General features: G+C 37.1%; 1 protein-coding gene across 1 annotated transcript in view; it reads left to right on the top strand.

The window, feature by feature from the left end:
• The first annotated feature begins 1,248 nt into the window (after positions 1–1,248).
• Positions 1,249–24,893, top strand: part of myom2b (myomesin 2b) — a 35,572-nt gene continuing 11,927 nt past the window's right edge. The window contains exons 1-23 of the mRNA XM_057342672.1: positions 1,249–1,372; positions 2,327–2,432; positions 3,699–3,750; positions 3,977–4,131; positions 4,328–4,414; positions 6,787–6,875; positions 7,660–7,710; positions 7,803–7,967; positions 8,871–9,032; positions 9,194–9,335; positions 10,490–10,689; positions 10,774–10,827; positions 12,710–12,837; positions 14,505–14,688; positions 14,943–15,117; positions 15,425–15,546; positions 18,105–18,292; positions 18,412–18,538; positions 19,448–19,626; positions 19,747–19,861; positions 22,674–22,836; positions 23,010–23,116; positions 24,478–24,522. Coding sequence (XP_057198655.1) covers positions 2,347–2,432; positions 3,699–3,750; positions 3,977–4,131; positions 4,328–4,414; positions 6,787–6,875; positions 7,660–7,710; positions 7,803–7,967; positions 8,871–9,032; positions 9,194–9,335; positions 10,490–10,689; positions 10,774–10,827; positions 12,710–12,837; positions 14,505–14,688; positions 14,943–15,117; positions 15,425–15,546; positions 18,105–18,292; positions 18,412–18,538; positions 19,448–19,626; positions 19,747–19,861; positions 22,674–22,836; positions 23,010–23,116; positions 24,478–24,522 — 2,776 coding nt within the window. The 5' untranslated portion in view covers positions 1,249–1,372; positions 2,327–2,346. The remainder of the gene's footprint in view (positions 1,373–2,326; positions 2,433–3,698; positions 3,751–3,976; positions 4,132–4,327; positions 4,415–6,786; positions 6,876–7,659; positions 7,711–7,802; positions 7,968–8,870; positions 9,033–9,193; positions 9,336–10,489; positions 10,690–10,773; positions 10,828–12,709; positions 12,838–14,504; positions 14,689–14,942; positions 15,118–15,424; positions 15,547–18,104; positions 18,293–18,411; positions 18,539–19,447; positions 19,627–19,746; positions 19,862–22,673; positions 22,837–23,009; positions 23,117–24,477; positions 24,523–24,893) is intronic.

Genomic DNA, 24,893 nt, shown 5'->3' with positions numbered 1-24,893 from the left:
GATCCGCTAACTGCGCACGCGCACGCGGTCAGGTCATGTGATATACGGCAACGCGTGTCACGTGAATGTGGATCATAAGGATTAACCAAACGAGAGAACTTGATTTCTCGTCTTTACCTCTTCGCTAAATATATTGTTTGTAATATTGTATTAATTCTTAATTTTACTTCATGTCTATATAATGTAAATAAATAATGTAGTTTTAATATTCAGTAAAAGCATTCCAGCGAAAATAGGTGACATTTTAATCAAATCAAATGGAAATTTTCGCCTGAAACTAACCATGGTCTTTTATAAAAGACGTGAAAAACTGTGAAATGCGATTTTATTTTCATGGTCACGAATTAGCAGATAAGACAAATAATGTTTTCTCCAAAATCGACCCGCTTTATTTGAAGGGTTGTGGTTACCAGCCTCACCACCAGTATAAAATGTCTGGAGTTTAGAACTAACAGAACAATATCTGAGGTCATGGAAAGGACTCGTGGTGGAGTCAAAATCATTCTCTGCCTAGACTAAGTGAATCAAATGTACAGTACTGCTATGAGTGTGTATTTTGACTGGCACATATAAAATGTCAACAGGAAAAAATCATACTTCTTGTACCTCTGTAAACAACAGCACACCAACCCCCCCCCCCCCCAACACCACCACCACCACACCACACAAAGTGCTATTACACTGTTTACCCCTTCATTTACTATCTTTTGGGGTTTGTTTAAAAAAACAGGTTTATGTCAAGTTTTGTTCACTTTGAGGTAAAAAGTTGCCCCATAAAATGCGGTTATGTACATTGTACATTGTATACAGCAGAACTACATGTTCAGTGAATCATTTAGAGTTCAGGGAAGTGTTTGAGAAATCAGTTTGAAAATCAGTTACTTATGCAATCAGTTTGTAAACTTCCTATAGTGAAATGTAAAAGAACCTGCTTTCGTAATCTTGACTTTAGGCGATCACTATACAGTATTTAAGCATTGTGCTGTTACTCAAAAACACAGTAGGCCTAATGTCAAATTGAGAACTAAAAAAACAACAAAAGTGAAGTAAATATCTGTAAAAAAAAAACCTCTTCCCTCTAAACTATTTCTTTGTATGATTTCCCTTTAACACACCTTGAACTAAACTCACACTCTGTTATTTGTGTCAGGTTGCACCAGGTAGGCAGGCATAACCCCAAACCCACGTCTGTGCAATATCTGAAAGCCTGTAGGAAATAATGTGGGAAGTTAGTGTAAATGCTATATATAGTCTGATGCCTGGCCATATATGGGATGTGGGAGCTGCAGCATTCCGCATGGGTAATATTGTGCTTTTCATCAGCTGGTAGAGGCTCGTCTACCTCTGCGCTGCGCTCTTCTTTTCTCCTGGGGTAAGTATGCCAGCCCCCTTATTTCCACACATTTCCTCTGAAATTATAACGCAAAGTTGAAAAAAAAACATGTCTCTGTTGAGAGAGAAGGAAACTTTTGAACTCTGCCTTGGTGGGATGTTGTTCTCTATTAAATGATGCTTGCTTCAGTGGGAGCTGCAATTGACATTGAAGGACATTACAACATAGGCAATGAAACTATTTTAAGTGCACTCCTAGATGAAGGACGAATGAGTATTTGGTATGAGGACAAGTGTCTATAAGTTGACTTTATTTTTGTTAAACTTTCTTGAAGAAGCTGTTTGTCATGAACTTTGAGTATGTTTTTTTCTGTGTCAATGCTTCTGATGCATGATGCCAAGGATGGGAAAGTTGGATTTTACATACCATCCGATTTACATACCATTTTATAGACGTTATTGTACATTGACCCTTAAGCTGCATTTGAGTATGCATGTTGGGTTGTGTCTTTTGTTTGTTTTTATGTTGACCGATTGCATTGTGTTTCATGTGTCCTGTATTCTGCAAATGAAAAGCTGTTTGCCATTTCCTTCATTATATTTAAGCAATAGTAACATTTAACATTTCTGTAATGTACACTTTACGGTACAGACTCCTAAATACTGTACTCATCTCCTTGGATTGCCCAATATCCCAACCCCCAATCTCTAATTTTAAACCACCGCGAGGCTTGGCTTTCCTTTAGCCCAAAGCTTGAGAACACCCCCACCTCCACATCTCCACTACCAGGTCCACTTTCCCAACACCTAAATCATTTCAACACAGCCACACAGTGGATATATTACAGTATTGTGCCCCAAATAACATTGAGAAGAGCGGAAATCGAGTAACCGCAGGCATTGTATTTCTTCCAGCTTGCATTTGGACACCTGTCGATCAAAGCATTATGACTTGTATGCCTTTGCATGTTTTTGTTCCTGGTTTGATTCGTAGGTCCTTTGAGGTTGCCAAATATGGCTGCAGTCGTTACCAGACACAAGCATTTCAGTCATGACTACCGCAGTACTGAGTCTAAATATGTTGCGCAGGAATACTCCAGGTAAGGTGAAGCATCGGAACTCATAATTTGTGAAGAAAAACATTAAAACTACTTGTCATAATACAATGACAAGATGTAACACTCTTGTAACATTTACACAAATGTTGCAGCTTAGCTAAAATGTCAACAGTAACTGAACTCTAACATGGTAACGTCATCCCAAAGTCATGGGAATATCATTACCTGCTTGGGCTGTTTTAGATAGATGGGTAAAGTTGAAATAACTTTGTAATATTTCCTGTGACGTGACTATACTGCATCTCAAACTATTTTATATAGTATTTTGACTATTAGTTTACCTTTGTGCATGCAGTGTCTTTGACCTCATATTTATTGAAAGAGATATTATATTGCATATTATATGTTATGCAATCCATAACATTTGCCTCTCTATCGCCATCTCTGTTTGAACCATAAAGTTGCATGTTACTTTACGCATTTATTATTGTGTTGAAGTAAAACTGACATTTCTTGCAAAATCTGATCTGGCCACTCAACTTAAAAATCCTTATGATTAGCTTGTGTGTCGAGATCTTTTTTTTAAACAGATTTTATACACTTACTCCCAAACAGATTTTTTTTATTTTTAGCCCCCGAGAAGTTATGATTGCAAAATCATTTTTAAGCCTTTCAGGAACATATTAAAGTGGAGTAGTTTCAGGATTAGAAATTAAATTGGCTATTCATTTCATTTTATGTTTTAGTTCATTAAAATGAGTTGCCCTAAAAAGATGCTAAAAATGGTTCATGTTAATATATGAGGAGTAGCAGATGCTGCTTTAAAGTTTTATTTGTTTTTTATTTGTTTTATTATTGAGTTTTATTGAGAAGCAGGCACATTGTGTTTATGATGGCAGTTGTTATTCACTCTGTACCATTTGCAGTCTGAAAGGTCAAAAGGTCATTTTGGTTTTGTGGGCAAGGCCAGTTTCAGCTGAACCATGCATAAAAATGAGGAAGAAACTATAGGCAAATGACCATTTTATACGTACAATCATCTAAAATGAACTACAGTAATATTTTAGGACTCATTTGAAAATAAGTTGTGATGTTTTTTGAATGCTTTGTTGTTGCTTGAAATGCATGAATGTGATTGTAAATATCTGGATGATTGTCCAAATGATTATACTATAATGATTCATTTTGGATGAATAAAAGTGACTTGACCAAACCTGATTAAACAATGCATTTAATTTTTCATATATACTGTAAATTCTGTTTTTGTGTATACAGTACAGTAGGTTTATTTGTTTTGTATTGTTTAAGCTCTGCTGTTGAAGAGGTGAAATATCAATCACACAGGAGAATCCAGAAAGTGGTAAAGCCTCTTTACATCGCAGCTTGATCAGATTTTTATTTAAAAGGTTTTTTAATGTCAGTGCTGTTATATATACTGTATTTCTTCATTATATACTTTAAATTAATATTTTTAAATGAATAAATAACAGTTTATATTTTCATTGCTTACTGTTTGGTGTAGGATGAGCATATGTGTGTTGCACATTGTTCCACAGCACATTGAATAATTGATCTCTTTCCATCAGGTGGAGAGGAAGATGCCTGAGAAATACATCCGCGAGGAGTCAATGATCAGGGGCCCCAAGTTCCAGGCGAGGCTGAGGTCCCACACAGTGTTTGAGAACTCACACATTAAACTTTTCTGCACTGTGGAGGGTTATCCCACCCCACAAGTCAAATGGTAAGACTTTATCCCACCTACAAAGGTTTAGGCAATTTCTCTATTCTCCACAAACCAGAAGTTATATAGCAGTATAGACATTTATGAGAAGCTTGCACAAGAAAGCATATCTTACATAAACAAGATATTTTCATAGTTGCATAAACATTTCATAATGTTTTTATTATGTATATACATGTTGCACAATATTCGACAGGTTCAGGGATGGTGTCATCCTGGACATTTCCTCTGGAAAGTACTTTGTGGAGAGCAGCGCTGGATTTCATGCCCTCGCCATCCTCAAGTAATAGAAACTTTGGTGAACTTTTCTGACAGTGATGCAATGCCTGAATGGGATATTTAGCTCATGATCCATATTGAACAGAATGAATGGCAAATTTCACGAGACGTATGTGAACAACAACGAGACTCGGGCTGTCTTTTGCGTATGCATATGTCTTTGCTATTAAGTGGATGATATAATTTATAATCATTTTATTGAAGATTTTAAATCACATACAACATAGTCTTCTCTATACTACAGAAACTTTGGGTAAACGACCAATTCGATGCCAATTTTACCAAAAAAGCTATTTATCATATAAATGAAGTCTATTTTAATGCTTATTTGTTTACCTTGAGTATATTCAATAACGTCTCATTGCAATTCCTAACTATTTGACCAGGTGGCTAATTTCTATGATCTCATCCGTATATTTTAGTACAATCTGCATTTGCCGCGAGTGATGTTAGGTTAAGGGGTCGGGTTCCATTCCTGCATTTTCTAATAATCATATGCTGAATTCGCATGAAATCACCACCTTGCTTTTCCTGAGAGATCGAGATCAGCTTTATTTTCATCACTCACTTTTCATCACAATTAAGCAAATGTTGCCTCCAAATTCCCATTACTATAATGCATCCAGACATTTTTTTTATGTTCAGTGTCATAATGTATTAACATTTGCTTTTTTTTGCATTACAGCTATAGGAATGAAGTGTTTAGGCCTATTCATTTTGAAATAGTAAAACATTATTTGTGGCTTTTTGTTGGTTCAACTTAAAAAAATAAGTTACAGGGTTGCCTTAAAATTTTGAAATTAAAAATATTTAAAGAGTACATAACTAGATATTTTTAAGGTCCTACTTTGGTTTATGGAGTGTCCAACAACAAATACATAGAAAGTGTAAAAACACTATTATTTCGTAATAATAGGCAGTTATTCTTACCTTACTTCTTGACTGACTCTCAAAAGATTCGTTCTGCGATTCATCTGTCTAATCCCCTCCTTTCCGCTAGCCTAGTCTGACGTGATTGGTCAGATGGTCTAGTCTGCTGTGATTGGTCTGCAGCGAATGAGGCTCACGAGGTGCAGTGTTCGCGGGCAGTCCTAGCAAAACGTAGGCGGGAACTATATGTAGTGACGTAAATCTGCGGCGGTTCGTGAATCGGACTAGGGATGATTCAGAGTCAACTCCCTTTTTTCCAAGCCAATAACTTTGTTATTCATTCACCTTCGGATTTACAACTTGGCAGACTGCTTCCTTTCAAACACGGCAACATTACACACTGCATGAAATGTCATTTTCATGATCTCATGTTATGTACTCTTTAAAATGATCGTGAAAATAGTAGTTAACTCAATGAATTTGATGCAAACTTGTTGTGTTGACTAATATTTTTAAGTTTAATGAACTCTTTTTCAATTCAATTTTACGTTGAACCAACAATTTTTTAAAGTGAAAATCTCTTTAGTTGTCCTGCAAATTTAAAAAGAAAAGTTACTAATGTTCCTGAAAGTTGTCTTCTTTAAGCAAAGTATAATTTCGGAGTAAAATACGACCCCAAAGGACACATCTTGACGGGCGGCATGCAATTAGCCCTCTAAACATCCACAACAACCCTGCACACAATGCGTAAAGTTTAATAACAAGCGAGTGTCCTCAAAAGGAAGTTGTGTCAATGGAATTACATGTGAACGTTTCCAATTTAGTCCAGGGCCGGTCGGCGCACTGCCCACGTCTTGAGCTCCCGTCAGCTGTTCGTGCCGAAGTGCTGAGTTCGGTGTCATCTGACACTTGGGCGTCTTAAAGAGAGAGCCGACTTTCACTGCCGTCAGTCCCACAAACAATCACCGTGTCCCTTATGTCACTTTCCTTCCGCTTCTCGCACTCCCAACCCAAAGCTCACAGCTGAAGCATGGCATTCTGAATTTCATCCAAAAAGAGCGAACCTCTCACCCTTTGACAAACAGCCGTGCCTCTCAAGATTGTGGCATCCAGGGAGCCAACTCTAATATAGCACGGTCAGGCTGAAGGTCACATTACAGACTTCTCATTTTCTTCCCCCTTCCCAGCGTCTCGGGTTTGCCATTCAAGCTTCAGAGCCTCCCGTGTTGAACACGACGTGAAAGCGGGCGCTTAGTTACATTACCATTTAGTTTGGAGCAATTATCCTCTTGACATTAGAGCATTAGTTAACTGCCAATTTATCCATCATGATGGGGAAGCACTTTGTGTGCTTTCCAAATGTCAATTAGGAAATGACTGTGGCATATATCCAATCAAATAGAAATCACGCTGATTATTTATTGACTGATTCATTAGCCAAATGGGTGAAGATGAGCTTTCCATCCAGACGTGTATTGATTAAACACCTGTGAATGTGTTTTCAAGGTGCGCAACCGATGACACGGCCATGTACGCGGCCGTTGCCTCCAACTCGCATGGACAGGCTTCTTCCCAGGCTTCAATCATTGTGAAGAGTAAGACCTTTACTGGCACACACTGACCACCTTTCTGGAGCCAAACACTTATATTAGTATCAGAATGAGTACCTTTGTTTTTATTTGTTATAAAATATCATTGAAATGAGTTAACATTTCCTAACAGATGATATTAAAGAGCTGTGTAGTTTCTGCATCACTGAAATGATTCAAATGTTTCAGCCGTCATCTATTGGTCAGGCAGACAGATAGTCCCACCCACACACTCATTGGTTGAATCTGAGTCGATATGGCAGGATGGGTTGGGACGCTCAAACGAACAGAGCAATGTTCTGCCAGTGTTCACTCAATTTGGGATAGATTTAATGTTTAACACTAATGCACGTTTTACCTATACAAGTAAAACATGTAAAAATATACTTTCATCAAATGTATTTGGAATAAAAGGCCTAATATTTTATGCATTTTTGTTTTTCCAGTGAATTATTCTTGTTAAAATTAAAATTCTGTCATTGTTTACTCACCCTGTTGTCATTTTAACCCGTGTGTTTTTCTTCTGCAAAACACAAAAAAAGATAAAAAAACGTTGGTCCCCATTGACTTCTATTGTATGAACACAAAACCAATGCAAGTCAATGGGGACCAAGGGTTTTCTGTCACCAACATTTTTCAAAATATCTTCTTTTGTGTTCTGCAGAGGATAGAAAGTCATACAGGACTGAAATGACAAGAGGGCGTGTAAATCATGACATAATTTTCATTTTGCATGGGGAACTATTCCTTTAATGCTTGCCAACTATAACGGTACATGTCTGCTTTACAGGGGTCAAAGAGGAAGAAAAATCCACTGCTTATTCCTGGTTACCTTACGAGTGTACGTGTGAAAACCACCTTTTATTTCAAAGAGTAAAAAATCTGTACAAATAATGGAAGGGAGAAATTGTTTTCCTCTTTTTGCTTTCCCAGGTGCCATTTTACCTGAAATCAAGTATACAAAAATTAACATCACCTTCACTGAGACGTTTGGCGTGACCTTTGGGACAGAAGGTGATAAGGTCACATTGTCCTGCAAGATGACCATTAACCCCAACCTGGCCAACCTGCAGCCTGAAGCACTCTGGTACAGAGACGGTGAGAAAATGACCACCAATGCCAATTCAAATACTTACAGTACAGTATATGCTAATTATTCAGAGATCCCATATGATATTTAGGATGTATTTATTTATTCCCACTTTCCCCACTGGTGGTTTTCTTTAGATACAGTATGGTGTACTTTAAATGATAGTTTATATAGTACAATCATACTAATGATGTTCGTTTACACAATTGTTCTGATTACAGTTAGAATTAGTTTTATTACAGTAATGAGAATGGGGATGTGTGCTTTATTGTGATGAAAAGCAGAATGTATGTATGATTTGAAAGTTGAGGTACATAACTGTACCAGCTTTCTCATAAATATTAATGAGGTGATGTAACATTTGCCCAGCAGTCGTAACTGATGCACTGAAAGGCAGGTAAGTTCAGTCGTCTGCTGATGCAACCAGTTTGCAAAAGCTTTTGCTTGGTCTGAAACATGTCATTTTTCAATGTTTTTCTGTACACTAAGTCCAAACAAATAAAAAAGGTTTAAATATTGGGATTATTACCCATTTTTTCAAAGTTAGAGATGACATGTCTCCTCAATTTACAGCCGTAGTGCAACAAAATCTTCAAATAGGCTATATTTTCTTTATGCTACACATACTTTCATTTCTTTTTTGTTTGTGAAATATGACTGTCACATGTTCAGAACATTAAAATAATATATATATTTTCCTCTACCGAGTCGTATACCGACTCTTACATCCTTTTTCAAAGACATCACCTCCTGCTCACAGGAGTAAATTGTCATTTATGACTCATTATTTCTCTCCGATCTCATTTCCTCGTGATGAAATTACACCTCCACACCGGACCTGCACTACATGCTACACATGTAATATTTTCATTTTCTTTCCTGTGAGAGCCTTTTTTCTGTGGTCCCTCTAGAGCACCTTCTGAAAGAATCAAAGTGGGTGAAAATGGAGTCGGGAGGTGGTGTTTCTAAGCTCACACTGACTCAACTGGCTAAGGATGATGAGGGTCTTTACACCCTCCGCATGGTGACCAAGGGAGGGGATGCGGTCCACAAGGCTTTCGTCTTCGTTGATGGTACAGAGCTGGGAACTTCTCCGTGGCTTGCCTCTTTCACTTTTGTCTTTTTTATGGCCTAAATAGATTATTACGATTTGTAGAAATGACAATAACATTTAACGCATAATCAGCACATCTGTGCATCAGTCATGTGACATCATCATGCGTTGTTTTGGCAGATGGTCCACCTCCAGTTCCTCAAGCTCCTGGAGCCCCCATGGATCTCAAGATTCATGACGCTAATAGAGATTATGTCATCTTGTCCTGGAAACCTCCTAACACCACCACTGAAGGTCCCATCGTTGGATATTTTGTTGACAGGTGACTGTGCTGACTATGATGTTCTAGTAATATGTGTTATATATAGAAGGCAATTGCTGCCTTACATACAGCCCAAAAATTATTTGGACACTTAAAGGTGCTGTGTGTGATTTCTTTTGGGGGGGGGATCTTGACAGAAATGCAATATAATATACGTAACTATGCGTTCAGAGGTGTCTGCTTGCATGGACTGTTGTTGTCATGTTGTTTTTACAGGAGCCCTAAACGGACAACGTGCTCTTCGTAAATACGTTATCTCCTTCAGGAAAGAAGCGAAAACGTGATGACATCTTAGTTTTGTTGTTTACAATTTAGAAACCTCACTGCTAGATGCCACTAAAAATGCTTGTTCTTGATTGTAAATGAAAAAAATAAATGTTAAAAAAAATTAAATATTGTTTAGAAAGAGGAAAAAGAATTAAGAAATCAAATTGTAACATTTCTTAATGAATTGTCATGTTTTTAATAAAATAAATATATCGCGCACTGCACTTGGGAAATGGCAAAACATCTATCTGAAGTAATGAAAATAAATAAAAATTCACTCAATTATAATTTATATTGTTTTATATTTGATCTAATAAACAATATATGGTAGGGACATCATTTTAAACTACTGTATAAGTAAAATGTTAATGTATTTAATAATGTTAAGCATAGCTGATATACAAATATTACAATTAGAGTGATTGATTATTTCATGGTTTTTTGCTTAAATCTCAATGTTTATTCTTGAAACATTATTTTGTAATGTTATGACAATTCTCAAAAATGTTTTCTTTTTTTTATGTGGTACTTAAACAGCTTCATAATAGTTTGTCTGTAATACAGACAACAGTTTGTTATGTCCTTTTTAACAGAGACAACTTAAGAAGTTTCATGGAACAAGTTTTTTTGCATATGTTAATAGAGGCTGTGATTAGTTTGTTCTCTGTCACTTAGAGCTGCAATACTATCACGCTGAAATTTACTCTCATCGGACGGCAATCAGGCTGTTAAGTGATGCGTGGCTCTGCAATTACGCATAAATGCTCCTTAGCTCATATCATCTCCTCGGAACGTAAATGTGGGCTGTAATTATCTCTTTCATCGCAGAGGTAATGACAGGATCATCTTGTTTCGTTCACGTGTTTTCTCTCACTCCTCTTGGGCAGATGTGAGGTCGGAACAGAGAACTGGGTGCAATGTAACGACTCCCCCGTGAAGATCTGCAAATATCCCGTGCAAGGCCTGTTTGAAGGACACTCTTATTACTTCCGTGTGCGCGCCGTCAACGCCCGCGGCATCGGAAGATCCTCCAGAGTGTCTGAACCTGTTACCGCTTTGGACCCAACAGAGTTTGAGAGACTCCATGGTGAGACCCATGAAGATAGATTTTTCGATCTGTGTTTGATGTGTGATCATTAAACCCTCTTATTTATGACATATCTTTTGACAGCGACAAAACTTGGTGGGAAACTCGACATTGTGACTTACTACGATGACCTTGAAGGTAGTGTAAATTTTCTTATGCGTTTAAAAGTTCTGGTAACAAAACATCATAGTTAAATAAATAAATAGGAATCCGGAAAGATATGTTTAAAATCATTTAAGTAGCCTAGTCAAAGCTGTTATGTTGTACGCCGATCACATGATCAGCTAAAAATCAGTGTGCCTCATTCACTAATGTGAAGTATGCAGGCCAGGCCAGTGCTGTCTCATACCATCTTTAATTACATTTTATTTCATCTCTCCCTAGTGATAGTAAAAACAAACAAACACAAAAATGTGGAAATATGTAAGGAATATTTTATCACAGATAGTTCTTGGGGGTACTGTAAAAGTCCTCCAAAAAAATATTTCTTATAATTAATTTAATTTCCAAATTCCCAGTTAACATTACATATAATCCTGTAGAGAGATCCACTCATTAAGTCTGTTATTGCAGAAATGGAAATCCACATTCATTCTCCTATGATTCAGACTATGGGATGCCTGATTCAATTATGCCTTTCACAATGCTTTCCCTCGTGAAAATCATATCGTTTTTTCTTAGCAGATTTTTCAATACTTTCTCACTCCAGATAAAGCATTTGTGATATTATGATTAATTGATTTGGTTAATGTCTTAAAACACTAACATTTCTTTTTAATAACTTAGAAAATGAATAAATATGAAGGCCATTGTGGACAGTCATTGTTGTGCTGTATGTTGGCAAAACCTTGAGTACAATAACATAGAATAATTGTCAAATTATTGTCAAACTTTCAGTAAAATCAGACAATTTTTATCAATTTACTCCAATGTATGTGGGTAGGGCAGTCTTAAATTCAGGCAAAATGTGCACCAGAGCTGCAGAGGTTTAATAAATTGCTACATAAAACATTACAACATGGATCACAACAGACCTTTTAGGAATACTTTTTATTCTTAAAACTTAAAATCTGTAACTCGTTCCTTATTAACATTGTTTTAAAAATTACAACGTGTGTTTTTAAAAAACAAGTGACATCTCCTGCAGAATCCGATTATTCAAACTGTACACTGTACAACATGGTTCTTCTATGGCATCGCTGTGAAGAACCTTTTAAGCAACTTTATTTTTAATAATAATAATAACTTTATTTTATATAGCGCCTTTAAAAGTAGCATCTCAAAGCGCTTTACATAAGTAAAAATAGAGGGACAAAAATTCAACATATACTAGAAATCAATAACAACAAGATAAAAGCAATCACATAAAAACAAAAAAGAGAAACAAGCAATTTCACCAAACAAATAATACAAAGCAAATATAAATAAAAACAAGGCACTCACATATCTCACATAAAAGCTACCCTAAAAAAATAAGTTTTAAGAGAGGATTTAAAAATATTAAGAGATTCTGAATTTCTTATCTCTGAGGGAAGAGAATTCCATAGTTTAGGGCCAGAGAGGAAAAAGCCCTAGCTATTAGAAGGTTAGTTAAGAGTGTATGAAGCAAAACTATGTATATTTCAAAAATATCATCCCCTTTGCCATTCAATTAGCTTTGTGTATCTTTGTATTTGTAGTCTATACTAGCTGACAGCAGCCGTCACTTTGTGCTTTTTTCCTATTCTTGTCATGGTTTTGGTTTTTGAAATGAGCAATAATTATCCAGGCCGTAATTGTTTCTCTTCTGAGAGGTACTGATTAGTTTTTGATGAGAATTCCATCAGGACGGGATCGTACAAACATCTGTAGTGAGATGAACACATCAAGCAGTCTGCTTATATCTAACCACACAAGCAGGAAATATGATATTCACGTTTCGATCTATAATCTTGTTGAGACGTTTCCTGCAGTTATTTGTGTGTGTGTACAGTGTGTCGAGGGAAAACCAGTAATTCTGTTTGATGTGCTTTGCCTGCAGCCGAGGGAATAGCTCCAGGACCTCCCTCTAAAGTCTGTGTCTCAGAGACGGACCGAACATATGTTGTGCTCAGTTGGGTGGCTCCAGTCTACCATGGAAAAGCCCCTATGTGGTATTACATTGAGAAGGTTAGTTTCAGCTCGCTGGCAGGCGTTAGGCCGGCCCAACATCCGCAAACTACATTTCATCAATTTAGTTTAGTTCTTGCGGCACCGTAGCAATCCATTAAGAAACATTTGATGAGGAACATTTACTGTTAACAACATTTAAAGTGTTTCATCCATTGCTTTGAATGAGATTATGTAGCACAGCCGCAAGGAAAGGTTTGTTGCTCAAAGTTTGCTCTTTCTGAGATTCAATAGAATTGTTACTGTATTTATAAATATTGACTGTGTCATGTGAAATTCTTAAATTCTCTGTAAGAAATGAAAATAGAAGCCAATGGGTCAATTGACATAGTTAGAGAATAGAAGTATAAAATAAATGGACAGTATGTCTCAAATAATTTAGTATTTGAAGAATTTGATAAGAAACATTTATGTTTATATTTTGGTATCGTAGAAGTATAAGGTATTGTGGAGATTTCTTCTGTATCTCTAGAAGAAACACCTCTACTGAAGTATTTTTTCTGAGGAAAAACAGTCCAGAGATCATTTTTATTGCACAGCGATTGCTCTTTTATATCTCAAAAGATTCATTAAAATTTGAATGAAGTTCTCCATTGTGTACCCATTTGTTTTTCCTAAACTTGTTGCAAATCTGAGCTCAGTTTGTGACATTGTTGTGTACATATCCTATACATATCTCTTCTGAAACTCTAATGGAGACATTTCGTCACCTTGGAATTATAAGGTTCTATCTGCGTTCTGAGTAGTTTTGAGATATTGAGCTTCAAAGTTTTTGCATTCATATAGCAAAAATGATATGATGAACAAATCTCTTTCATAAGTGAAAAAGACAGAGACCCTAAATGTACAATATCAACATTTTCTGAAATGTGGATTTTTGGAACAGGTCAGATGCAGATAAAACCTTCTGATTCTGAAAAATCACTTTCTGTTCAGAATTTTAAGGTTCTATCTGCAAAACATTCATTTGCTGGTGCTGCTGGCTGGTGTTGTGTCTATAAATATATATAAATCTCCTCAACAAAACAAAACAAAACAAAACAAAAAAACTGTAGTTTGAGCTGCTCTCCTTGACAAGATTATCAATAAAACAGTAAACCTCGAGGTTTCTTTTAAACATTGTTTTGCACTGTTTTCTCAGATATTTCCCACTGTCACTGAGGAGTCCGGCCACATGACAGAGAAAGCTGATCCTGATTGGTCCTCTTGTGTGCATTCAAAGTGCTGATTGGCTCGCAGATAGAACCTTATAATTCAATTTTGTCCCAAAACTTACACATTTAAAAAAACAAACATGGCATAATGTAAATAAGTTGTCACAGAATAAGAATAATGTGAATAACTCAATTTTGACCAACATTTCAGATAGAACCTTATAATTCTAAGGATTAACGATTAAGGATTAATCTAACGATTAGTCAGATTTGTCACTTATTCTCAGGAGAATTTTCTGAGAACTGGTAGACTTGGCAGAAATTTCCATTTGTTCTCCATTTAATCTCATTGATGGCTAAGAGAAATAATTGAGATATAAACATAGTCTCTTAGCATAAGAAAGAAAAATCTCTTTCTGTCTTGTGACTTTATTTGTAGGGGAACCATCAGTCATTTTTCACAGGACACATTTGTGTTAAATAATGATTTTGAATGGCTTTGATCCAACACAGCTTCAGGTTGGAAGTGGATCCTGGCAGAGAGTGAACACTAAAGTGCCCATCAGATCTCCTCGATATGCCGTCTTTGACCTGTCCGAAGGGAAGGACTATCAGTTCCGCGTGCTCTCGGCCAACATGTATGGCATCAGCGATCGATCCGAGCCCTCCAAACCTGTAAAGACTCTACAGCTGAAGGGTAAATGGCCGAAATGAGCATGTCACAAAGACCACCCTGCCTCTGATGTATTCGGTTAAGATATTGAAATGAACTGTTGCATATGAAACGGGATGTAAATCATTGAAGTTTGGTCTGGCTGTGACTTTGATGTTGTTATTAGGGCAATCATGAATTTGTATCTGCTGTTACTGCGGTAGAACAAATTCATACATGATAATTCATCAAGGGATTGAGAAGACTGGAGGCTGAACTGAAGTTATGTGCTTATTCAGGTGTGCCCTCAGCTCCCGGACAAGTTGTTGCTACGAGAGAGACGGACACCTCGGTTCTGATCCAGTGGGCTCCTCCGAAAGACCCCAATAACCTGATTGGATATTACATTGATTCTTGTGTAAAAGGCTCCAAGGACTGGACCTCAGCCAATCACAAGCCCAATAAGAAGACCAAGTATGTGATATGTATATTTAATATACTGTACTAACACATCCGCATGTGCTTCAAAAATAAGACACCAAACTGTACCATATTCATTAAAAGTGCCATGAAACACAAGATAACAGGAACTGAAATGAAACGAAAACATGCTGCAGTAATATGTGATCAAGTAAAACTGGAAAACCACACAGCTTATGTAAGGGAGTTTCTGTTGCTGACATGTTTCTTTTGAGCGAGTTATTCGTTGCATAGGATAAATAATAAAATAGAAACTTCCTCTTTCACTACCGCCCTGAATCGAGCCGCTGCCTTTCCGCAGGTTTGTTGTACACGGCCTGACCACCGGCGAAACGTATGTGTTTCGTGTACAAGCCATCAATGAGCTGGGCCTTAGCGATGAATCTCAGGAATCTGCCCCTCTTTCTGTGAGAGCCGCTCTGAGTAAGTATGCCCTCATGTTTTTATACCTTAGAATGAGCTATTTCTATCCACATACACCGTGTGTCCCCTTACATGGAATTCACCATGTTGTTTCTACAGTAGCCCTAAATGGACAAACTGCATTTCGTACATACGTTATCTCCTTCGGCAAAGAAGCGAAAACGTGACCACATCGTAATCCTCTCTCAGCCTCCGTAGTGCTTCGAAAGAGAGGGGTGGTGTGAACCATTGGTTGCAATTCGCAACCTTCAAGCTAGATTTCGTTAAAGATTACACAATGGTCCTTTAAGTTTTTGAGTTTCAAGTGTCACAGCTGTTTTTGATCCGACTTCAGCCTTGAAAATAAAGATATATAACTGTCAGGGATTGTGAGGAAAGAACCCAATTGCAAGGCAGCGTGGTGCGACAGACAAGACTTTATTAACAGGTGACAAAACAAAAACCCACGATGGGGTAAAAATAAGGACTACACGACAAAACTGAAAATAAACACTTCCCTCGAGGGGGATAACACAAGGGAACGAAAAAACAAGACTACGATAAAAGACAGGAACCAAAACTAACTAATAAACACGACGCAACGTCGGGTATAGACAAGATAACGAATAAGACAAGGCAGGGAAATCAAACAAGCGGGATGAGGTAGTCCAAACACGAAGGGAAATCCAGATGGGTGGGGTACATATAAGGCAACGTAATCCACAAGGCAAGAACAGCAAGACGGTGAACAAGGTAAACAGAGAATACGAAATACAGGTAGTATCATAAGCTCTGTATAATACTGGTAGCAAAGAGCATAACCGGAGTAGGTTGACAAGACAAGCAGTACAAACGAGCACAGGACAATAGACACGAGGACATTTTAAAGGGGTACTAACAAGGGAAGATAACAATGGGCAGGTGTGGGTAATGTGACACAGGTGGAAAGCTAAACGAGGGAACGAGAGGGGCGGGGCCATAGACGAGACCGGAGACAGCGCATATTATGTCAAGACAACAATAATATGTCTCTCCCCACACAAAACATGATGCTCTGTCATGATCCTGCCACTAGGTCAAGAAAAACAAGACAAGGTGGGACAGAAGCATAAAATATAACTATCAACCATTTCTCCTAAACGTAAATGAGATTAAATGGAGAGCAAATGGAAACGTTTGCTTAAGCCTTTAGTTTTAGAAAATGAATGCAAAGAAAGTGTATATTCAATTGTTAAGTAATGTAGAATAAACGATTTTGTCCAAACTGTCATGAAACCATTGTATATCACTGATTTGCCATGATATTACGGTGATGTAAGATTTTGATAAGGTCACCTTTTGTCTCTACTAAAAAATCTCTTTATTCCTGTCCAGTGTTGGGTAAGTTACTCTGAAAAAGTAATTAATTACTAGTTACTAATTGCATATTCAATAGTGTAATTAGATAACTGTACAAATTACTCTCTCCAAAATGTATTTACTTACTTGGTACTAATTACTTTCTATATCCTACAGTATATCAACCTTGATTAGTTAAGTGATTTAAGGATAGACATGAAACGGTTCTCAATTCATTCAAATAAATCATATAAAACGACATAAAGTACTCTTATTAACTGACTTAAGTATTACAAATGTGAGAGAGATACATTAATGCATGCATTTTAAAGTTAGACTTTGAATTTTAATGTAAATTCCACTATTGTATACATTACATAGTATTTAGTTCAATTACATCAGAAGTAACTGTAATTAAATTACAGAAAAACTAAGAGTAATCCCTTACTTTACTTTTTTAAAGGGAAAATTAATTAAATTACAGTAACTAATTAATAGTAACTAGGTACACCCAACACTGTTCCTCTCAAAAAAATTCTAAACCATTCTCAAAATTGGTTTAATAATTCACGCCAAACAAGTCAGAATGCTTCCTTTCTTTGTCTCTATGGGACACTTAGTCAACAAGTAGAAATGATTTCAGCCAGCAGACCATTACATTTTTACCCAGCTGGATGTTTTGTAGAGCTGTTTTCTTTGTACAGTAACTCCTTACTTTTAGCTAGCAGCAATCCTCTGTTTGGACTTTGAGATTTCAGAAGATGAAGCCAAACTCTTCATCATGAGTGTAGTTCTTATTGTGTGAATTAATGGATCAAGTGTTGCCATTGAAAAGTGAAAAGACAGAAAATGGTTGCCAATGACATTGATGCATTTAATATAGTATTACTGTATTACCACCAACATTGCTGCATTTACATGATACACATATAATTAGGATGAGCAAATAATCCTACGTAGTTTTTAAATAATTTCATGGAAATCCATGTGAACTCCTGTGCGGCCGTATAGTTTAAACTTTGACTTTTTACTTGACAAGCATTCCCACCATTTCTGGCTAAGGTCTGACAATATGTACAGAAACTAATTAAGATGCATTTCGCTCTCCTACTGTATATTACACCTCCAGACACAACAGTGCCCTCTAAAATGTGCATATTACAAGCCAGAGCTATGGCCTGCGCTGTTCCAGACATTGAGTAATGGGGACGGCGGGATAAAGTAATCTGTCTTCTCCGCAGAGTTGCCCTCTGCTACTTATGGCATCTCTCTGCTGTATTGTGATGGGGAATCCATGGTGATCTCCTGGAAGCGGCCCATCCATTCTGGAGGAGCAGAGGTCACCGATTATTACATTGACAAATGCAACGTGGCCAAGAAGACGTGGAAGGAGATCAACGTTCCACCCCTAAAGGAAAGATTGCACAAGGTATCGTTCCCCTGCATCATTGTGCATGTGGGATTGATAGGGTTTATAGTATAATGATGTGAAATATTTATTCACCGTGTCATAATTAGTAAGAAGATGAATTGATGTTCTTTCTGAAGGTTGGGGGCCTGACTTCTGGGGCAGTGTATCAGTTTAGGGTCTATGGGGCGAGTTTGGTTGGCCTGGGTGAGGCCTCTACCCCTAGTGCTCAATTCAGATGTGAAGCTTGGACTATGCCTGAGCCAGGTAATGAAAGTTTTACTTTATTAATCCCGAACTATTTGAAAAATATAGACTGATTTTATGAAACGTTTATAAAGCGTTTATAAAACGTTTGTTACGTTCATTTTGCTTTTATATGCTTTTAGAATGTTGGAATGACACAGAGCTTAAATCTCTATTAAGCCATTTGTATGTGTGTTGTTCCAAGAACACTTTAGAGGAAGTAAAAGCCCTATGTGTGCAAAACACACTTATGCATGATGGGTAAAGACCACAAGTATTGGCAAATGCTACTCGGGTGCTTGTTGTTTGACAGTGCTAATTCTGCCGAGGCAGTTCCTCTTTGTTTACTTTGATTAGTAACACCTTGATTAAAAGTAATATGGTCTTAGGTTACAGTTTTCTGGTTTGAGAACTCTTTTGATTTGGGCGTAATTACTTTACTTTTGGTTTTGTCATTTACATTAAAGATAAAGTCAAACCTGTCAAAGTCATGATAAAGTCATGAAACCTGTAAAGAACCAGTATTTGTAATAAAATGAAAAAATAATACTTAGAACAACACTCTTATGTTTCATAAAGAATATAAAGTCTGTCTTTAGGACCACTAACATTGACATTCAAATTTTGATTATTTTAGTTTAAGTGATTTATATATTCTTTCTTCGTCCATAATGCTCTTTACTATACTATAATCAATGGTACAGTATTAAAATAGTAAAATATTTATACATTATGCTAATTTTGTTGTATTGCCTTGTTTCTGATCTGTATGACAGTAATGAAAATCACTTTAGGCGTATTATTACATAAAAACTCAAAGCTACAAACTTCTAATCTAATTTGTTTATTCTTTTGGGGCGAAACGTGACCTAAGCAAGGTATTGGGAGTGTCACCCAAGCATCTAAAAACCTTGAACCTGTGGTTTTTAGGTCCAGCCTATGACCTGACCTTCACCGAGGTGAGAGACGATTCTGTGGTGGTGGAGTGGAAGGCTCCCGTCTACACCGGGGCCGGTCCTGTCACTGGATACTACGTCGAGGTGTCTAAGAAAGGTTCTGATAGCTGGAGCAAAGCTAGTGAAGCTTCAGTCAACCACTGCTATCTGAAGGTAATGATATTTGTGTATACCAACTCATAACGACGAACTACATTGAATATTGTATTCAGCAACTTTGATTGTTGGTGCCATGTTTGGAAGCTTCATGGCATGTGTGGCTTTGGTCTGCAGGTCAAGGGTCTAGAGACGGGGGCATCTTATGTTTTCCGTGTGAGGACCGAGAACGCCAGCGGCATCGGCATGGCTTCAACCCTGTCTGATTCTGTGTGTGTCAAGTCACTGCCAGGTAAAACACGCACATCATAAAAACTCACTTTAAAGTCCATTCCACCTCACACACTAGCTAGTAAAAAACAGTAAGAAAGTCTGACATCAATAGTATCATCAATTCCTACTTCTTTTCAGTATGGTCCGGTCAATGATTAGTTAAAAATAAACAAATGCTATAAAAGTATTTTCGTTAACAAGCAGTGATGAATTATTCACAATAAGACCAGAAATGTGCACTAAGAAGATCATTTTCAAATTGACATTGACTTAACCACTAACAGTACACAACCCTGTCTCGGTTTGACAAAGGTTAACAGGGTTGAATATCACTACATTCTGGATCTACAGGGTTGAGGGATGGGCTGAGATGATCTTCAGGGTTGAGGGGTCTTTTTAAGAAGTGAGAGGGGCTTGCGGTGAAAGATAGTGACAGCTGCGCAGGGTTGTGTGGGACACTCCACGGGAGGCGTTTCCGGAGTGTCTCGGGGAGCAGCTGTCTGCACTGCTGCCGATAAGAGGAAAGCAGCCATGGGACGGGCTGAGCGGATGCAACTGGAGAAGGGCTGATAAAACTTGGCAGCAACCAGCAGAGTGCACTGTGGATTCATGCGTCTGCGTGTGTGTGTGTAGTGGATTTTGTGAGATGTTCTCCATACAGCAGAGCGAGCTGGAGAAGAAAAGCCTGCTATGGGTTGATGGGTTACGAGCAGGTCCGCATGAGTCTGCAGAGCTCTGCACACTTTTCATTGCCCATCATTCACAAAATCATACACCAGTGCTGGTGATTCATGAGTCACGGTTTAAAAGTGGGTTTACAGGTCTGTTCTGGGATAGGACTGAAGGGAAAAAACACTTTAAATGCACAATTAAGTGGTATAGAAGTTCGTACAATACAGTATATTAAAAAAGAAGGAAGCGTTTATGTTTCATTGTCAATGTCAAAGGTTGTTACAGATTGCGCTCTATGATACAGTATGTACATATAAATAGAGCAAATATATTGCTAATATCTTACTAATATGGTCTACACTAATACTACTGCTATACATTTTATATTAAAGGAGTATGAAAATTCTCTCATAATGAACTCATGCCTCATGCCTCATGCCATCCCAGATGTATTTTTTTGTTCAGTTGAGCACAAAATAAGATTTTTAGAATTATACTACTAAGCATAAGTTGGGGGGCAGCTGGGGGGGACAAAATTGCTCAGGAGCAATTTTTAAAGCGGACCCAAAAGAACACAGCCAAAATTGTACAAAATTGTAAGGATCTACTTCATGTACATTGAAGAAAGACTTACTGCTGTTATTCGTGTGACATGGAGATCATTAACATCATAAAGTATTGCCAAAACCCAACAGCAGATCTACAATATTTGGAAATGTCACCAAACAAGCTATAGGTAAAGTAATAATCATAGAAAAATACATTGGTTATAACTGTTTTGTCATGACTTATAATGACTCATCATCCGTATTAAACAGAAACGAATCACTTCACTGTGAGGCAAGTTCAAGCATTAAAACTCATTTTGCCCCGTTTGCATTTATATTGTTTTACTACTTACACAATCATTTTATTTCATTACTATTAAATAAACATTATACTATTTACAATTCACAGCGTGGTTTTTAATGACATTTTTAGGGGGAACAACCCTCAGATGGGGAATTCGTAACTTTGTACGTTTTAGTATGATTTGCTTTCGTGCCAGTGATGTTAGGTTTAGGGGAGGGGTTTCAGTATTGCTTTTTCTAAGAATCATACTTTTTGTATGATTTACATCATATGATTTCATATGAATTAGCCACCTCGTAAGATACATACGAATTCCCATGAGATGAGGTTGGTAGGTCCTTATCCCCCTGGAAGCTCCAAGAAGCAAATACTCTACATCCATCGTCATTGTAATTCAGTTGGCTATTACATGTCGTCTGAAGCTTTTCAACATGTTTGCAAGAGAAATATTCATATTTCGAGCTTATTTAGATTGATATGTTCCATTGTAACATACAGACCAGCGTGGTAAATTAAAATATGCCAACACGTCAAAAACATCTCTTTGGTTTTGTATATCTTGTGACAAAACATATAACAGCTAGTCACAAGACAGGCAAGAACTAGTGAGAACTGTGCTGGTCTATATGTTGCCATGGATACACAACTTTCCAAACTAGTCTTATTTGTTTAATGATAAAACTAAAGATTCTATCATAATTTACTTACCCTGAAATGGTCACTTCAAACCTGTATGACTTACTTTCAAGAGGAGGTCATTGAATTAATATCTGGTTGGGTGGATTCAATACAATGGCAGTGTTGTTCTTTAACAGAATAAAAAAAGGGAAAGAATGTCAGCAAGGAACAACATTACAACATTATTTGCAATGTCAAGATAAAATTATGACAGTTACCTTTAACAAAATGGTCAATCTCCCCATTCAGGCTAAGGTATCTTAATCATTTCTTGTTTGGTTGGCACTTTGCAGTCCATCATAAAATGAATACATTATGTTTGATTTCAAGAACATTTTTGGATTGCATCTTTCTGTCAAATGTAAAATATGGATCAGCAGTTTTTCTCTGTAGAGTGCTTCTCAATCTGCCTTATAGTAAATTACATTAGACTGGGCAAACATCATTTCACTTAATATTAATAAGCGGAACTGATAAGTTTATATTATGTTCCACCCACTTTTTAAACCGTTTCTACACATCTGTTCATAAAAAATCCCAACCATAAATCCAGCATATCCATCTCTACCTAATTAATAGCCTCCACCGCTTATCAGCTTATGTGCAAATGCTTTTGTGTTATTTTAAAGGCACCCAAGAAATCAAGTGTGGGGTCGATGAAGAATCAGGTGACATTTATCTCTCCTTCCAGAGCTGCAAAATAACAGAGCATTCACAGTTCACCTGGAAGAAGTCCTACCAAGAAATTACAGATTTTTCCTCTGGAATCACTGTTAAAACATCAGGCAGCCAGTGAGTAAAACACGCTTTCAATGCATGCAGGGTCCTAACTCGACCCGTTCCAATAAATACTAGCTTAAAGCGTATTGAGGGCAGCGCACCAGTTTGTGAATCTTTAATTCTGTTTTTATTCTTATTGTTTTCCCACTGGACAGACCATAATATTTGCATATTTGCGTCTTTAGCTCCACTTTGCTTTTTAAGAACCCAACCAAGGAAGATGTGGGCACATTCTCCGTCTCGGTTACAAATACTGACGGCATCTCTGCCAGCCACAAGATCTCAACAGAAGGTGAGGCCTTTCAATATATTATGACCATCACCTTCATTAATAATGTTCTTCCTCAAAGTAATACAGAGTATAAGACACAACCAAAACACCCCAAACAGATTCAAAGCATACTTGATTCAGATGGGTGAATGTTGATCTGTTTTGTTGAGGTTACATCATTCGAAAGGTTAAAGGAATTGTTCATAAAAGATTGAAATGTCCTTTTTTACTCGCCATTGTGATATTCCAAACCCATATGCTGTTGTTTACTTTTAGGAGATTTTTTGAAGAATCATTATGTCGCTTGTTCCATACATTTCCAAACATCTCATATCAACATCTTTGTTGGGGTGATGTCATGATGCCAAGACAACATTGGTTCTTTGCGTGGTTTTACAACTACAGTAAATGCAATGCAATAGTTAAAGAGTACATAACATGAGATCATGAAAATCCCATTTCATGCAGTGTGTAATATTGCCGTGTTTGAAAGGAAGCAGTCTGCCAATTTGTAAATCCGAAGGTGAATGAATAACAAAGTTATTGGCTTGGAAAAAAGGGAGTTGACTCTGAATCACGCAAACGAGTCGTCCCTAGTCCGATTCGCGAACCCGCTGCAGATTTACGTCACTACATATAGTCCCCGCCTACGTTTTGCTAGGACTGCCCGCGAAAACTTTACTCTTTCCCCCCAAACACTGTAGCTCGTGAGCCTCATTCACGGTAGACCAATCACAGCAGACTAGACCATCTGACCAATCACGTCAGACTAGGCTAGCGGAAAGGAGGGGATTAGACAGATGAATCGCAGAACGAATCATTTGAGAGTCAGTCAAGAAGTAAGATAAGAATAACTGCCTATTATTACGAAATAATAGCGTTTTTACACCTTCTATGTACATAAACTTGTTGTTGGATACTACATGAACCAAAGTAGGACCTTAAAAATCCCTAGTTATGTACTCTTTAAAATCTGTTAAAGTGAGAGCTATTTGAGACAGCTGGAGAAATGTTTTCTGTTAATGCAATCTTACATTTCAATGGGTTCCTCATACAAAGCTTGGTCACTAGAAACACGATCAATCATAAAGCTATGTGAAGAAAAAACATTACATCATACATTTTCAAAACAGCAAATAATGTTAATACTGTATCTAGTGTCCATTTTTGGGTGTACTGTTCCTTTAACTGCATCACAATATATAGTGACGTTTAAATGATGTCATTATGGTGACATTGCTGTTATGATGTCTTAAGATATTATATAGTGCCTTTAGGTCAGTTTCAATGGTTTGGAAAGGTTGTGTTGAAAATCTCTGCTGCAATGTTCTTGAAAATGTTAATGATAGTTAACCTCCATTTATGTCCATTCTCAATTTTAGAGTTGGAGAAAATGTTGGCCCTCAGCCATGAAATACGCAACCCAAGTAAGTGGCTCTTAACAAAAGTCCTATATATATATATATATATATATATATATATATAGTTCCATTTAGTACTCATTCATTTTTCTAAAATGGTGTGTTCTGATTGGATGAGACTTATCTTTAACAAATGCACACCTGTAACCACACAGCAATTTAATTCTATATTAAGGGATACGGAAAACAAATACAGTGTGAGAAAATTTGCAGTGATTTCCTGTGATTTGCATGCCTGTAAAAGTCATCTGTGGGTGTTTTAACACTTAACAAAAAGGTTCTATTTGTTAATATTAGTTAATGCATTGGCTAAAATGTACTAACAATTAACAATATATAACAACTGCATATATACAGTATATATATATATATATATA

This window comes from Triplophysa rosa, linkage group LG9 (assembly GCF_024868665.1).
Source record: "Triplophysa rosa linkage group LG9, Trosa_1v2, whole genome shotgun sequence".
Taxonomy (NCBI): domain Eukaryota; kingdom Metazoa; phylum Chordata; class Actinopteri; order Cypriniformes; family Nemacheilidae; genus Triplophysa; species Triplophysa rosa.
This window is presented reverse-complemented; position numbering and strand designations above follow the sequence as displayed.